This window comes from Colius striatus, chromosome 4, assembly GCF_028858725.1.
Source record: "Colius striatus isolate bColStr4 chromosome 4, bColStr4.1.hap1, whole genome shotgun sequence".
Classification (NCBI taxonomy): Eukaryota; Metazoa; Chordata; class Aves; order Coliiformes; family Coliidae; genus Colius; species Colius striatus.
In genome coordinates, this window is record NC_084762.1 from 40324965 (window position 1) to 40342791 (window position 17827).

The 17827-nt window shown below is 34.4% G+C and overlaps 1 protein-coding gene across 2 annotated transcripts in view; it reads right to left on the reverse strand.

The window, feature by feature from the left end:
• Positions 1–211: 211 nt before the first annotated feature.
• CDH7 (cadherin 7) overlaps positions 212–17827 on the reverse strand; it is a 66723-nt gene continuing 49107 nt past the window's right edge. Inside the window, exons 7-11 of one of the 2 annotated variants that reach the window (XM_010202099.2) lie at positions 13442–13578; positions 11445–11566; positions 9950–10067; positions 7817–8068; positions 212–705 (exon numbers count right to left, since the gene is read on the reverse strand). In XM_010202099.2, the coding sequence (XP_010200401.2) occupies positions 212–705; positions 7817–8068; positions 9950–10067; positions 11445–11566; positions 13442–13578 (1123 nt within the window). Of the gene's footprint in view, positions 706–7816; positions 8069–8705; positions 8750–9949; positions 10068–11444; positions 11567–13441; positions 13579–17827 lie in introns of those variants that run through there. The other variant, XM_061994516.1, reaches the window with a different exon arrangement.

Consider the following 17827-nt stretch of genomic DNA (forward strand, 5'->3'; position numbering starts at 1 on the left):
CAAGCATTTCATTTTATCAAAAATGCCACCAAATGCTCATATTCTGTATGGTCAGTGCAGTTCCTAGGACAAGTCTAATGAAGATATGTTCCACCAAGGCAAAAAAACCTAAAAGGTTAAAAATGGAGAAATATTTACAACTTTCTTCAGTCTGTAAGGTTGAGTTTTGCTTTAGTATTCTTCAGTGCATTTTCAGAGAAATATTCCAAGGCTATGAGTATAGGCAGTCTGGTCCAGTCCCATACATATCTGCAAGCCTTTTAAAGCGAGGACCCCAGTCACTGAGGTAATCGTAGTTCTGATCAGAGTTTGAGCTGATTGAATCTAAAGAACTAAGTGACTCTGCCACTGATCCGTTCCCCTCAAATGCATATGTCTGCAAGGAATCGTAGGGTGGCGCGCAGGGGTCCACATCAGCTTCTTTTAGTCTTTCCCAGATAAATTCTCTAAAAATGACATTGTCTGGGATGCTTTTAAAAGTTGGTCTGCTTAGGAACTGAATCTCAGGTGTCACATCCCTTCTAGTCTTGGTATCTCGGATGATGTTGAGGTTTCTCAAGGCAGCCATGTCAAAAGCCTCAGTGTCTTCTTCTCCACCACCCTCATCATCATATCTGACAATGTTCTCTCTGATATCTCTCTCTTCATCAAAAATGAGGGGCTCTTTCTTCCGTCGCCTCATAGAGACAATTAGCAAGACAAGAACTGGAACATAGAAAGACAAGTTTTAGCAAAGCTGAAGTTTTTTCATATTTTTCCTAGCATTCAAAGTACTCATTAATTTATATGGCAAGAACCCAAGGAACTAGCAGTCAATTTATGCATTTAGATTTGAAACCCAGCAGGTTTTGAAATACCTTTTGAACCATAAGCTTTTTAGGCAATAAAGTATCTATTTTCAAATCCATTCTCAATTAATGTCTTCATCTCTAATTCTGTATCCTATGCCTAAACATGAATTTTAACACTGGTTCAGTCTTAATATTACAATCTCACAGCCATGAAATTTAAAAAAAGGAAACAACAAAAAAATCACCTTTTTCTGAACTCCTAATTGCTCAAGTGATAAAAGCACATACATAAAATAAAACTGAACAGAATTTAGCAACCATGGTTTAGGAAGTGACTGAATTAAAGAATGAAGATAATCTTTGCCAAAAAAGATAAATAAATTGTAGATTGGAGAACAATGAATTGTTAAACAATATGTAAAATAAGACTTAGTTCATGGATCAGAAGTTTCTCTATATAAGAACTTGGTTTTCTATAAATTGCAAAGTACTGTACTTGAGGTTTATGAATTACATTTAATGAGAATTTCTAGGGCTGGAGTTTATTGCATCAACCAGTGCTAGAAATGTGATTATTTTTAAAAAAATAATCCTCAAATTTTCTTTCGTCTTTAAAGTTAACATTAAACTGCAGTGACAGCCAAAATAACCAGGAGAAATTAACTCAAGGCTCCTCTTGTTCAAATATACTTTTGGTAGAGAAATATTGTTGCTGTCTCAAAAGATATGGAATCCATAAGATGAATATTGCACCCATCTGTGGGACATGATGGAGTATGAATCATTCTCCTAGTAAATGATTAATACTATATTGTAGCATCTGGATAACATTTGCTGAGTTGTTGATAGACCTAGAAAATAGCAGGCATTTGCTATGACTGTAAAAATACAGTATGTTGAAAACTGTCATTCCACATCCAATTAATCTCTTCTGATTTTATGTTTATTTTTAATCTTAAGAATATGTGATTATATGCACTCATATGTCTAAGGTTTACAATCTTTATTTACAGTACTTTAATAGGCCAATTAAATGCTGTAGTAACATCTGGAAAAGCAAAAGCTGATATAAATAATGTTAAGCTTGAGTTGTCCTAGGTAGTCTCAAAAGTGGCCTTCGTAAATTGTATGATGTAGAGCTCCATTCCTGTAAGTTCTTCTTTTCAAGGAGAAATTTTTAAAATCAGTATCAATCTAGTAATTGTGAGACATGATTTAATATTGGGATCACTTGGTTAGAAGAAATCAGCAGCAAAATGTATCGTACATATACAGATGTTCTGGCACTATTTGGAGTTGGCTAAAGATTAAGATGACTTTAAAGGCAGACTTTCAGCAATTATTTTGTATTTTCCTTCGGAGCCATGCATGTCTAAAACTAAAAGTGGAATTTTTTTTTCCTAAACTTTTTGACAAATGTACTAGGCAATATTTTTTCCCCTTTTTCCAGTAGCTACCAGGCATACATCTAATGATCCATCTACTAACAGATGCCTTGTGACTTTATATTACTGCAGCATCAGCATCCCTCTTTCACTTTTTTGCCTTTGGCTCCCTGATTTATGCTTTATGCATTGAATTCAGAAGCCACTAGTTTGGTCATTTTGCTTTGAACAATATTTACATAAACAGTTTGACAACATAAGATTTTGACCTTTAAAGTGGCTTTAGTGAGATTTCAAATCATTATGATATTTGTGTAATACAAATTGAGCTGTAAATTATACAGCAGAGAATGTAAAATTGTCATCATAGAGACAACTGCACTCCACTCTTAATGCTTTTCCTTATTATAAAAGGTATTTTAAAATACAAATTATTTTTCAGATAGTATAAATACACATTTAAGTCAATACTGCTATTAACATAACTTTTTACTTATTATTTTTAACACGTGTAAATGCTTTTTCACATCATTGTTCCTCTTAACATACTTCATTTTGAAAGTGAAATACCTGCTAATAAGTATAAAATATGAAGCTTAGTAGACAGTTCTGCCTAAAGGCACAATAAAAATCAAGATACAATTAATGTTTTATGTAGTATTCCTTGTACATCACACACTTGCTGGAAGTCAAGAAAAATGTGGAGTCTTTCTAAAGGTTAAATATTTTAGCATTTATATGGCTTTACGAGATTAATAATTTCTAGTCTTTCCAATAGCTATGAAAAATAAAGTTTAACTTCTGAATGAACAAAACTTTACCTGCATTGCAGAAACTCTAGAGATGAATACAAGCTTGAAAAAATTTGTACTGATATCTAAATCAGGTTTTAAAGCTTTTTGTTAAGTCATGGTGGGGGTTTCTTCCTACATTTATCACAAAAGCAGAGAGGAAGTCAGCAACTAGTGAGTAGGTGAACAAATAGAAGACCTGACTTTATGCCTTTTAGAGAGAAAATAATACAATGCAAAAGCTTTAGGGACACATGTATGGCACATTCAGGCCAACTGTTTGCCTCTATACCAGTACACTGAATTAATACTAAAGAGTTGAAATGGAAATATTGATTTAATATGTGAATTAACAAATAAATAAATAAATTGGTATTAGAAGTAACTAAATAGCCAGAATAGAAAAAGATAGCTGTAAAATAATTTTTCTTTTGCTCTGCTTTACCTGAATGGTTAGGAATTGTTGAATTGTTGATTTTACTTAACAAGGACAAAAGCCAAGAGAAAATGTAATTTGTATTGATGTTAGCTGTGGTAATATGTAGTTTTATTCTTGTGTCAGTATAGATGTAATAATAACATCAATAGGTTCCTTTCACCTAAATCAAAACACCTTTGAACACAAGAAAGGATTTTTGCATTGCTACTTTGCAGTGTGCTTTATGGAATTATTATGTAATTTCCATTTGGGCACAATATGATAAAAATTAAGGTTTAGGTCACCAGAACATTTTTCTCTGATTTAATATTAATCTTTCCTTTTTTCACTCAGGGCAGCTGCAACTTATTTTTAAGGAAGCCATAAAACTCCAACCACTGAGGGAGAAGAAAACATTCAGAACTACACAGTAAGGGATAGAGCTAAATCACAAACATTATCATGCCATGTATACACTACACCCTTAAGCCTGATGTTTACTACAGCAATAAGTTGCATAAGCTGAGAGCAAACGTGCACATTGTTTTATGCCTTAGGTATGTCATGATTCATAAAGCTGAAGTCTGAAGATCCTCAGACACCTAAGAAACACATTAATAACCTATTTAGTTATATCCCTCAGTTGCCGGTACAGTCAGATGAGATTTGGGGATAACAGAATCCAAGACTCAGGAAACTTGCATATAATTCCCAGTTCCAAAGCATATATAACTGTTGTTTAGTTAACTTTGGATTGATATTTGCAAAATGACTGTGACCTTTAAATGTTCACACTGAGTGATTCTAATAAGCTCTACAACTTTCAGAAAACAGACATTGCATTGCATACTCAACCACTTTTAAAATTATTTCATTTTTATATTCCCAAATTAAAAGTGATAGATTTATCACTTTTAAAACTGCAAGAACAATCCTCACACATACTACATAGTCACATTCTGTACATATTTAACCTATTTAGAAAATAAGATCCTCATGACTAGGTTTGTTACTTATTCTTTACAAATTATGTGTGATGGTTTAACTGGATTCTTGTAGATATTGTGATATTAACAATAAATTCCTCATCTTTCAACTGATAAAATAATAATTTAAGCCTGTATTTTTAAGTTTAATGAATGTATTATTAACTTGTAAGCTTTAGTACCACACTAATAGGAGGCTTCCTTTAGTACATCTAAGACAAGAGGTAGTACTAATAATTTAAATTCAGAAATATAGAAGGCAAAAAATCATTATGTTAATCTAGCTTTTGATTATTTCAATACAAAGAAAATCTTTAACCTCTCAAATACATTTGGGTTATCCACAGCTGAATGTTCTCTTTCTTGTGTATGATTTTCTGTACATGTTTTTATGCTAAACACCTGTTACAAAAGCAATTATTGTGTCTGAAAGATACTAGCTGATAAACAAATTACCTTGAATTAAATTATCATATAATTTTCAGAGGAGTTAAAAAATTAATTTAATTTCCATCAGTCACTATCAAGACGGACGAAGATTTTGGCTTTTGTTTTTAACTTAAAAAACATATTTTAGCTTGAATAAAATTGTCTACATTATTTTGGGTGCAATTATAATGAATCATTATGAATAATTGTAATGATCTTGTAACATTATTCCTTATTAGCAGCAATGAAAACACTGAGTGTATCTAAAATTTATTGTTTAAGTAATAATGACACTAAGAAGTCCCACTGAGACAATCTGAGTCTTGGTCAGGACAAATCATCATTTGTTAGACAAAAGGATGTATGGGGCAAGAACAAATATCGAAGTACATCATATTAACTTTGAGCAGACAAGAGCTAGTTGAGGATGTAAGATACCACCACCAGAATACATGTATTCATGACATTTATGCAAATCTCATGCCTCCTCTGCTTTACAACTGATCCTGACATTGAAAAATATGAGTGGATTTGCACTTCCAGATCGTCCAGACTTTTTCTCAAAAATTGATATGGAAAAAAAAAGAGAAAATGAAGAAAGTAAATTCCTAGCAGTACTACCATTCAGCTGATCCCAGAAAACATCTAGGAAGAAATGAAAGAAAGGCACTGAGACCAGACAAGCAGCAACTTTTGACTGGTGTTTCACTTGGTAGCAGTGATGCTTAGGCATTTCTTCGTTGTGAAGATGGCACCTGACTGAGAATAAAAGAGCAGCAGGATACAGTACTAAATGCAGACTAAACTCTGCCTGCAGCTTTGAACTGTACCCAAATGGAACAGATTGGAAGTCATAACAGCACATACAGATGTTTATTTCGACTAACAGTGTTGATGGGTTCAGACAGCTGAATTTGGAAGTCCAATTCTTTGACAAATAAAACAAACAGTAAAGTAGTCATACACCAGATTCCTATTCAGTGCATAGCCCATTATTTAAGCACTATGTTCAGAGAGCTTATCTTCAATTCTTTACCAAATCCTTCTTTGGTATTTTCTGAAAATAACCAATATAAAACTTCAAGCTTCTTGATTTGTTGGTTTATATTTAAACCCTGGAGTATTGAGTAAAATAAGCAATTTATTACCTACACAGCATGCTCTGTCTGCACTCAATGCTCTTTTTAATGACATATGACTTTCAGACATATGATAAGCATAAAAGTTTGTGTCCAATCAGGGCTGTGTTGCAGTTCTTACATGATATTCATAAACCTCCTTTTTATATATAACAGAAATGGTATCATTTCCATTTGGAATGAAATGAATTAGTAATGTTATAGAACTTTTCTTCTCAAGGATGTTGGACCAAAGTTTTAAATAGATGTTTTTCCGCTGACATCAATGTCAGTTGATGTGAGACAATCTGTTGCACATCTTTTTTATCTCTACCATTTAGTTTCATGTCCAGATAAAATTCATTTGAGTGTATAAATGGCCTAGAAATAGCACTAGAAAAATTATATTTAAGAAATATTAATTAAAATTTTTGGCAATTACTCTATTCCATTTCTCCTTAAACCTAGCCTTGATTAAGGCTTGTGTTGAATGAGTTTAAACAATCTTATGTTGTTAGGGTTTTTTCTTTCACAAAGATGGAAAACTGGAAATGCCACCTCCTATGCCTGAGTCCTTTAGAAATATTTGTAGGAAAAGGGATATTTCCTTCTAATGGCTTTCAGCAAGGTGAATCAAAGTCAAAAAGCGGAGAAATATTGTTGAAATACTGCCATGAGTAAAAGTGTAGACAAAAGTCTCTTAATTTGATCTATTCAAATTATTTGATAATAAAACAGATAAATTACCACTAGGATCTCAGAATCACAGAATCTTAAGGTTTGGAAGGCACCTCAAAAGATCATCTAGTCCAACCCCCTGCTAGAGCAGGACCACCTAGAGTAGGTCACACAGGAACTCATCCAGGTGGGTTTTGAATGGCCCCAGAGAAGGAGACTCCACAACCCACTTTGGCAGCATGTTCCAGCGCTCCACCACCCTCAAAGTGAAGAAATTCTTCCTTGTATTTGGAAACTCTTGTGTTCCAGCTTATACCCATTTCCCCTTGTCCTATCATTGGATATCACTGAGAACAGCCTGGCTCCATCCTCCTGACACCTGCCCTTTACATATTTGTAAACGTTAATGAAGTCATCCCTCAGTCTCCTCTTCTCCAAGCTGAAGAGCCTCAGCTCCCTCAGCCTTTCATCATAAGAGAGATGCTCCACTCCCTTAATCACCTCAATGGCCCTGCACCGAACTCTCTTCAGTAGCTCCCTGTCTGTTATATTCTAATACATTGAGTATTACTGTTAGGTGTAATATGCTTGGTGGGATTGCACCAACTTGAGGAGTCTATGGTCTTCTTCTTTCCCTTAGACTAATAGGTACAGTCATGGAACAGAAAAATTGGTAACAACACTGAAGAAAATCCTTGTGTGTTGAATCAGAAAATTTGTTAATGTGTGAACTTTCTGACAGTAGGTAAAGCTGTACTTTTGCTCACCTGCATTCTGTAGATATGGGATGATCCTCTACACTCCTCGATTTGGGCTTTACTACTACCCTGTAGTCATTTTACTTAAGAATTAGGGATGAAATGGGAAATGCTAAGCAAAGTATGAAGTTTACACTATTCCCGTTTCCCACTGTTTTTTATCTAGTTGCAATTTCACTGCATAGCATAACAACAAACTATGCTACCAGCTGCAGAAGTAACAAAATATATACATCTGGAGGTAGCTTGACATAGAAGCAAAGTATTTGAATTTTAAAATCCCAAACTAAACATTTTATGTTTCTCATTATAGAAAATGCTGTTTTGCCTGGAATGTCAACTGTCCCTGCTTATAGAATTCAGGATAGGTGTGATATTGGAGGTCATATACATATATACACATTTAAATCTTTCGCTACAATATATAGTACTCAAAATAAAGATAGGAGTAAGAAGACATACCTAATAGTGTCAAGACACAAGCCAATATTGCTATCAAGGCACCAGTGCTAAGTCCTGCAGGCAAGATATATGCTTCTGCATTGCATGTCTGAGCCATACCATCTGCATCACAATCACAGACTCTGATGGTGAGGGTATTAGTGCTACTAAGTGAAGGTGATCCACTGTCTACAATGAATATTGGCAAGTAGAAAACAGACTGTTCCTGTCTTCGGAACCCATTTCTTCTCGTTAATACTGTTGCAGTGTTATCTAGATAAAGGAATAAAAAAGTAACTATAACATACATAACTTTTTAAAACATAAGCCTATAAAAATAAAGTCTTTCACTTTAAAATCTTCATAAACACATTTAGATTTCCTGGTCATAAGGTTTTGAAGCTGTAGAGATAGGCTCAACTGAGAAATTATAACAAATCAAACAAAAATATTTCTATTTTTCCACAAAAGACTTTCAAAATTACACAGATCTATTTGGTTTTATTTAAGCTCACAGTTTCACACTCTTGGTAGCTGAAGATGAGATTGCTAAGAAAAAGAAATTACCCTTCACTGATCAGATTAAGTATCAATATAACTGTTAAATATACAAGGATCTATTTCAATCATTTACAGATATACATATCATATTAATGGAAGGAATGAACATATTAATAGAGAATAAGTTCTGAAAACCAATAAAATATTTTTTGAATGTAAAAAAAAAAAATCAGTAGTTACACAACCACAGATAATTGCACGTGTAAAAAAGATATACATTTGCTTTTACTCTCATCTGAGAGTCAAGATGGCTAATATAATCACTCTGAAATGTGTGGTTTGATGCTGCTCTGATCTGGTGATTAAAAAGTCCATATGTTTCAGAAAATATGTGCAAAACTCACTGTGTTCAATACAGGTTGACAGCTCCTGAGAGGTAGGGAGTTACATCTCCTAGAATGTATAGAAAAGGTCCATTGGTCGGTCGGTTGATCTGTCTGTCTGTCTATCTACCAACTTATCTATAGACAAATATATTGATAGTTCTGTGAAGTTCTCTTAGTGTGGCATCTATTATGACCTAGCTGGTAAAATATGTAAGCACTTCTTCATAGAGCATCATGTATAAAATGAAACAATGTTGAAAGATGCAACTGTCACTGTGTCGTGTAACTCCAGTGATTTTTCTGGCATTATAAAAGTCTATTATTACTTTTTCAAAATTTTAAGTTCTCTGGGAAAAGACCTGTCTTTTCATAAAATACAGTACTTGTAACAATGTCCAATTTCCGAATGGAGTCATATTCTTATATTTTTATTATTTTGATCATTATTGCCATACAGTCTTTTGAACTTCAGGTTGCTCTTATGAAGAAAATTAAGCCTGTCAGTAACTACATGTAGGGTGAGGCAATAAATAACTGTTTGACAGAACTTTATTAGGTCATGTAACACTTACTAGGTCAAGTAATATAGTGTCTATCTAGTTCTAATTGCTTCACTAACAGCTAAACTGACTTATACATGCATAGGTGCTGTATTATGCAGTGCAACTAATGAAAACACTAATTAGAAGGGTATCCTCAGATATTTTTACTAATGGAAATGTGCTGTCATTGAGAGTTTTTGCATAAGTCTTTATGAAATTGTCATTAAAATTATGTGTAAGTATTGTAGGCAGCTTCCACTATCAAAAGTTGTCTTCAACAGGTAGTATACCTTCTGAAAAGACATGTTTTTCTTAAAAAAAAAAAAAAACAAAATAAAAAACACCAAAAGTCTCGATGTACTGTGCACTCATTTTTTATGCCTGGAGTTATTTCAATAAAATATGAATTTCTGGCAATTTTTTTGTCATTGCCACAAGGTAAAATCTAATTTAGATATAATTAAAAAAAATGTGAGAAGAGTGACTTTTGGGGGGAAAAAAACATGTAAGATTTGAAGCTGCTCTGTCTGGCTTGAGGTTTTAAATGATTCAAACAACAGTTTATTTCCTTTGACAAATAATTTATAAAGTATTTTGCAGGGTGATTTCTGTTTCACTTATATCCTTACCAGAATAGAAGTTTACGTATTTTATAATCATCATAATATTTTCCATATGAAAGCTGATAAGATTAAATATTTATGCAAAAAAGAAATTGTCTTTACCTTTATTGTCCTGCAGTGTAAAATTGTGATTATTTGCTGCCTCTGCTGTTAAACTGAAGTAGAACTGATGTCCATTTGGTGGGTCATCTTTATCAATTGCACTGATCTTCTGAATCACCTGTTGAGTTTCATTGTTTGGAATGGTAAGAAGCATAAATACATGTATATCGTATAACCTCTCTACTACCTGTAAGAGTATCAACCCTCCTTTGACTCCTGCTTGTATTACATTTTGGTTTTCTTATCTCCGAAGCATCTACAAACACTGTTAAAACAAAAATGTGATTCCTTACTTTCCCTGTTTCAACTGCATTGATCAAAAATATGATCGACAGTGCCTGTGAGAAAGTTAGGTCCAGGTATTCACCAGAGTTTGGAGTATAAATTGCATAGTAGCAGAAGTAGTGTATCTTCTGGATGGCTCTTAATGTAGTTATAATAGCTGCAGTCAATATTGTAAGATTTCACAAGACAACGATTATGCTTTCTAGAAATATATATCACAAAAAATAAAAAGCCAAGCTACAAGTATATTAACACTTTCTTATTACTTTTTTTTCCATTTTATTTTCTAAAATTCTGTCAAAATTTGTCTCTAAATAAAGTGATGATGTTGCTTAAAATGCATAAAAATTAATACTTGGAGCTACCAGTTCTATCTAAATCACAGCAAAAATAAACATATATTCCAATAAGAGCATTCATATTCTGTTTCTCATGAACACAAGCTAATAATTATAGTGTTTTCTGTTAAGGATTTAAATTATCTTGTGACTTTGAAATGCACAATAAAAATCTGTCACAGGAAGGACAATACTCTGGGAGAAGGAACAAGAGTGCAAAGTCTTCCAGGGAATATCGAGCACTTATGTGGATGAAACATTTATTAGTTTTTTGGAAGAGAGGGGACAGGTTTTTTTTTTATTATTATTCTTGAGGTCTTATAGAGAAGAAAAAAACAAATATGAAAGATACCAAGTGTAAACAATACTAGATAATTTTCATTGAGTCTAAGACTACTTGGAAGAAATTTGGAGAGTTTAAAACACTGGGAAATGCAGTAGGAGTACATCTCTGTGAAATTGTGACCTTATGGACCATACATCCTAAGAGAAATAAAAGTACGTATTCATTTTAGGAATTGTAGTCTTTCAGCCTCAGAATAACCTGTTATGACTTTCCAATTCTCAGCAAAATTAGGAGAAAACATGCATTCTTAATACTATTCAAAACTAGGTGAGTTTAGCAAAATGTGTCAGTTAGTAAAAAAGAGATTTTAACAATACTTTCAACAAGTAATTTTTACACCTGAGCCTTTCTCTTCGGAGATATGTTGAAGATACTAGGATTTGATTAATATTTTCTTGTTCTGAACATCAAAGTGTTCTTTTTGCTTCTATAAACTGATTACAATTTGTCTTAAAGTTGGCAGGCTTTCGTAAGGAATGGCTACCTATCTGATAAAAATATACATAAAACCAGTATCAAGTCCTACCTGACCAGGTTGAGCATTTTCACAGACAGTTGTCTCATACTCCATGGCAAACTCCGGAGCATTGTCATTGATGTCAAGGATAGTGATGGCTACATAGCCTCTCCCAATTTGTGCTGGATTCTCTAAAGGAAAGAAGACAACAAGACAATCAAGAAGAGCTCCTTGCAAGTTATTCTTTGGATCAGTATAGTTTCCATTTGAAGCCTTCTGTTGCACATACATGTCAACTCAATTGAAGACTCCCCTAGAAAACAATGGAAGCTTTTTTTAACTGCTTCAATTAAACTAATATTTTACCCTCAGGCATAAACTGAAAATCTAGCTCACTAATCAGAACACCAAATAATGTAAGGATGTCATATGTAAGAGCGAGATGATGCAAAACCATCGCCAAGGAGTATAACTACACAGAACAACATTATTCATATCAGGAACAGCACTACTCATTTCAGGAAGAGCATGTATATGTGTTAAAGAATTTTTTGTTGCAATACAGATTGATCAAGCTATTCAGAAGTTAAAAGCAGAATTCCATCAGCTACATATAATAACAGGAAAAAAAGATGAAGCTATATTCCCAAGCAAGTCCCAAAGATTGTAAAGTGCACACACAACTAAGTACTTCAATGCTATCAGTAACATGTTGAAATTTAGATATGAATCACGTTCAAACTGATGCCATCTCTAGTTAAAGTATGATTCTGACTGGGGTCCATTGTCACTATTTAATATAAAATAGTAGATATTTCTAGCACAAAGGACACTTGTGTGACCTATATTTATTTTGCTAGACAATACTTCTATTTCAGAACAGGGAGAAGAGAGATTGCATTTTTTTTTTACCACTAGTGACAGAGCAGGGCAGAATAAAAAACTTCACAAACCTTAAAATACATATCTATCTTTTTATAGGCTATTGCAACCACCTTTTAGTAAATATTGTAAGTACTTAAAGCAATGAATCATAAATTTAAATCACAAGATGTTTTGGTTTTCTATTCCACATGAGAATGAAATACCAGAAGAGTAAGCAATTTTGATACCAATTATTTCCTCTGCTGATCTAAGATATTGAAAACCAAGCAGGCCATGAACATAAATTAAATCTCTGTAAGGTATTACTTTGCTCCTAGACTCTCACTTGTATGAGGTATTCCCCTTGTCACCTCTTCAGTTTTGTTACTAGCCAGGAAAATTTTTCGTTTCCATATTGGTCTGCTAGACCAAAATTCTACTCGTGAGAGTACAAGATAAATTCATACAGCCACTAAAAGATTGGCTTTCTGGTTAAACATTAAATTAACCTTACTGAAAGCAAGAAGAGAAGATTTGTAATATCAGGCCAGAGAAGTGATAGCTCTTTTTATTATCAAAGCTCAACATAGTAGTAATAAGAATGAAATTTGAAGAAATAAAATCTTCAAATATAAAGGCAAAAATATATAGTTTCACACAGAATGTATTCAGAGCTCAACAAATTTAGGCTTAAACTTCCATTAGCAGAATTCTTATTGCATGTAAGTCTTCAACATTTTTTGTCTTACACCAGAAAAGATACCAAGTGCAAAATAACCACTACAGTCTAACCTCAGTCAGGAAAGTGAAACCACACAATCATTTGCAACTCCTTTCCTTGATATCTCCTAAAAATCCCATGGCTGACCAACAGAAAACAACTCTAAACATCACTAAGATCAGCTAACTGCTCTCCTCTATACTGTATATAATTTTTCCTCTGATGTTACTTGCCCTGAGACTGCTGACTTAACATATTTCATCTTCCTTTGTACTTGTTTTTCAGAAGTCAACACAAGGTGCAAGGCAACAGAAAGACAAAATAGTCACTGTGTTGTATTTTTTAATTTTTGTAATATAATATTCTTTTACATCAAGCAAAAAGTTATTTTTATCTGCCAAGGTTTGAAACTGTCATACTTTGTCTCAATGCAGCTGATCATAAACATGAGCGATAATAAAGTCTTGAAATTGTTACTTACGACTTTCCATAGCCAAAACTGTGATATTATGAACAGCATTAGTTTCCCTGTCCAAAGATTTGGCAGCTGTAATGACTCCACTGTTGGCATCAATATTGAAATATCTCTCCAGGTCTGTGTTTCGATCTATCGAGTACCTAGGTGAAGGATGAAAGAAAACTTTTGATTTGTGTTCAATTACAGCTTGCACAAATGTTTCATTAATTTTGTATTAGACAGAAAGGGTTTCCAATGTTTCCGCATGTTGAGCTTTGTTTTGTCCAGTTTCTTTGAGCTGTTGAGAGAAGCAAAGCTGTATGCAAAGGAGTTACACAACAACCTGTGCTGACAGCGGAGGGCTCCATTCCCACACTATCCTCCTAAGTGAGGTTATAGGTATTCCCTTCTCATTTCTTGTTCATAGCTGTAAGGCAAACTTCTATATTCATGGAATAGCATCATCCTGCACCTCAGCTAAGGAGAAGGCAAGCTAGAAGTTTGCTACATGGCTGTGCCAGCCAGATGTTGCTCCCATGGAGACTGGCAGTCTGAGCACTCAGCTTTCTATGACCAGCAGAAGAGCCCCTGAGTCACCTAGAGTGGCAGAGCTGGGGAAAGAAAATAGAAATGATGCAGAGTAGGTCAAGGCATTGTATGTCATCACTGTCAGCTCCTGGTGCTTTACTGTAATTAGACAAGTATAGGCTCATGTCCTTAACTCCTTAGCTTAACATGCTTTTTACCTCCAAATTTCTTTCCTGAAGGGGAAAATGAGCTCCTTAGAAAACAGAAAATAGTATAAGGGAAAAGGTCAAAATGCCTGTGGGTGCTTTCCTTCTAAGATTTTAAAGAGAAAGGGATAGATGATTAGAGAAAGTTGATTAGGCAGATTTAGATTTACAGCTGGAATATTCTTGACATTCAATTTAACATTGGATCAGATTCTTGCACTCTCATTTAGACCACGTATGTACTCCAGAGCACTTCCTTACATTTAGGGTGAATCAAAACGTCCAAATCAGACTAAGTGTGATCATTACAATCACTATCACACTGATGATACATTAGATTATTGATATCATGTTAATAAAATCCTTTGAACGTGGAAGGAAAGAATTACAGAAGATACCTAAAAAATAGGACTTCCCAGATATAATGACACTATTTCTTTGTTCTGTGTTTTAATAAAACAGCTTCTACTTGTATTACTGTGTTTTTATCTATCCGTCTAGGCTGCAAAATCTTAGAGCAGAGACTTGTTATATACTTAGAATGGTTTTACTGTGCTATGTCACAATGAGAGAGCACAGAGTTGTAACAACACTAACAGTTTTCATGGGTTAAGGATCTCCTTTTACTTTTTTTTTTTTTAATGTTAACTGTAGTTCACTTTTTTCCCTTTATTTCATGCCAGCAATGTTGTTTACTCAGTTAGAAGTACTCATCTGTTTTGTGGCTGTCAAATGTCCCCATGAGACCATGCCTGTAGTCAATCTTGGCAGGTCCTATAGCTAGGGTTTATTTTCATGCCAGCCCTTAGATTTCCCTATTATTAACACTATCACTGTGCAATCTGAAGAGTCAAAGACCTTTCTTAAAAAAATAATAAGAAACAGAGAGAGAAATGCAGAAGAGAGGTGAGAACAACAGAAAATGGAAAACAGAGCAAGAAAGCAAGAAAAAGACCAAGGGAAGGACAGATGGACAGAGGGAGGGAGGGAGGAAGGGAGACAGGGAGGGAGGCAAGAAAGAAGTCAGGTAGGCAGGCAAGAAGTCAGGAAGGCATGTAGGCAGGCAAGAAGGAAGGAAGGAAACAAGTTACATAAATTTGATGACAGAGTCTTATGTAAAAAAGAAGAAAACTAATTTCTATGCATAGAAAAATAATTTTTATGCATATAGGAAAAATATTTTTATGCAGTTTCCCGTATTTACAAGTATTGTACACATATTCAAATTCTAGAAAACCTTATTTTAAATACCTATAATCCTTTAATTCCTTGAAGCCATTAATACTTCAAAATCTTCAAGCTGCAGGAATTTGAAATCCATTAAGTTTGTTCAAACATCAATAGCTCTCTGGTCTATAACAGATAACCTCTTATTTTCAAAATATTTATCACATTTCCCTCCACTCCTCCTAGTATTGTCAAAGTTTTAATTGTGTCTGACCTTGTAATTGCCACATTTTCTGAATTGTAACAAATCAAAATTTTTATCAATATTAATATAATCCAACAACATCATTTTGGAATACTTATATATAGATTAATAATTTAAACTTCTTAAATAGATCACAAAGAGCATTATGCATTAATCCTCCTTAGCACGTTCCAATTTTAGGTGAATCTGGCTCTGATGTACATCATAGCAGATGCAATATAGCATCAAATCATACTATCTCTTAGTACTCCTGGCAATGTACATAGCAGTTTACAAGCATATATACATATATATATATATAAACCCTCACTATTTTTCTTTTTTGTCCCTCTTAAATTCCAAACAACTTTGAAACAGAAGATTTTTTTGTAGGTGTTAGTTGAGCTTTTTTAAGCCAAAACTATAAAATTTAACCTATCAAGGCCAATACACTCATATTTCTACAGGAGTCAAAAATATTCTGATCATAGACTGCATTTATGGAACTATTTAATCCTACTCTATGTGATTCTGCTAAACCTGATATCATACATCAGATGCTAGCATCAGTGCCAGAAAATACTGCCATAGCAAAGAAAGCACTTGGTAAAGGCAAATTTCAGAAGTAAATACATGGCAACCACCCCATTTAGAACTTGTTTATACATGATAGGAGTCAACTATTTTGAACATGTTGCAAATATGTAACAAAGGAGAGACAACAGTTATGTTACCTCTAGGAGTGAAACATATGCTTTAGTTTACAACTTAAGACTGCTGCTTTAGAAATTACAGAGCTACAGTATTTACTACGCTACAGTGTAGCTCCATCTTCAACGCATAAAAGTGAAAATCTAACATCAGCAAACAAGGCAATATCGAAACAAGTTCTATACCTGTTCTTTTCTATGTATGCTCTAAATAAACATTAATAACAAAGGAAACTTAGTACTATCTTCTAGTTATGTATGATTCCTCCTCCTGTAGAGGTTTAATTTAAAAAATTTCTGAGTTACCTTTGCATGTTCCTTTCATAATGAATATTGCTACTTATTTATTCTTATTTGAAGAAGAAAAGTTACAAGTAACTCATTACCAGTTTAACTTAGGTGGTGCGTCTATGTTCTTGAGCTTTGACCCTAGGCAAACATAGATCAATGCTTTGTGTTTTGTTATGGTTTCTTTATTATCCTGAACATTGAACAGATTCTTCGCTCAGAGAAGGCAAAGGACACCCTTAACAGTTTTCCTGTATCTGTATTGTTCATATCTCTTCCCATTATAATGGAAGATATTTGGCTGCAGCAAAATTTACAAAAGACATAAGATTATTGCCTTTAACCAATCAAACTAGGACAGGACATGTCCTATAGGCTTCTGTCACATAGAATCATGAAATCATAGAATGGTAGGGTTGGAAGTTACCTCCAAATATCATCTAGTCCAACCCATCTGCTAAAGCAGGTTCATCTAGATCAGGTCACTCAGGAATACGTCCAGACAGGTTTAGAAGATCTCCAGAGAAGGAGACTCCACACTCTCCCTGGGCAGCTAGTTCCAGTGCTCCATCACCCTCACGGTAAAATAGTTTTTTCTTATGTTGAAATGGAACTTTTTCTGTTCCAACTTCATCCCATTAGACCTTGTCCTGTTGCTAAATAAGGGATGACCCAACATTCTGACATCCACCATTTATATACTTGTAAATCTTAATGTGATCCTCCCTCATTGTCCTCTTCTCTAGACTAAACAGTCCCAGTTCCTGCAGTCTTTCCTCATAAGGAAGGTGGTCTAGCCCTTAGATCATCTTCGTGACCCTGTGCTGGATTCTCTCCAGAAGTTCCCTGTTCCTCTTGAGCTGAGGAGCCCAGAACTGGACACAGGACTCCAGATGAGGTCTCACCAGGGCAGAGTAGAGGGGGAGCACAACCTTCCTCGACCTGTTCGATGCACTTTTTTGATGTATTCCAGGATGCCATTGGCCTTCTTGGCCATGAGCGCACATTGCTGGCTCTTGTTTAGTTTGTTATTAACCAGGACTCCCAGGTCTCTCTCTGACAAGCTGCTCTCCAGCAGGTCAATCCCCAGTCTATACTGGTTCATGGGGTTGTTTCTTCCAAGGTTCCTCCTGAGGTGCAGGACTCTGCACTTATTTAACCTCATGAGGTTCAACACATAAAGAGATTTTTGTATTTTTTTTTTAACTGTTGGATCTCAGGTTTGTTTACCATTCAAGAGCCTATGTACCATTACAGTCTTGGGCAT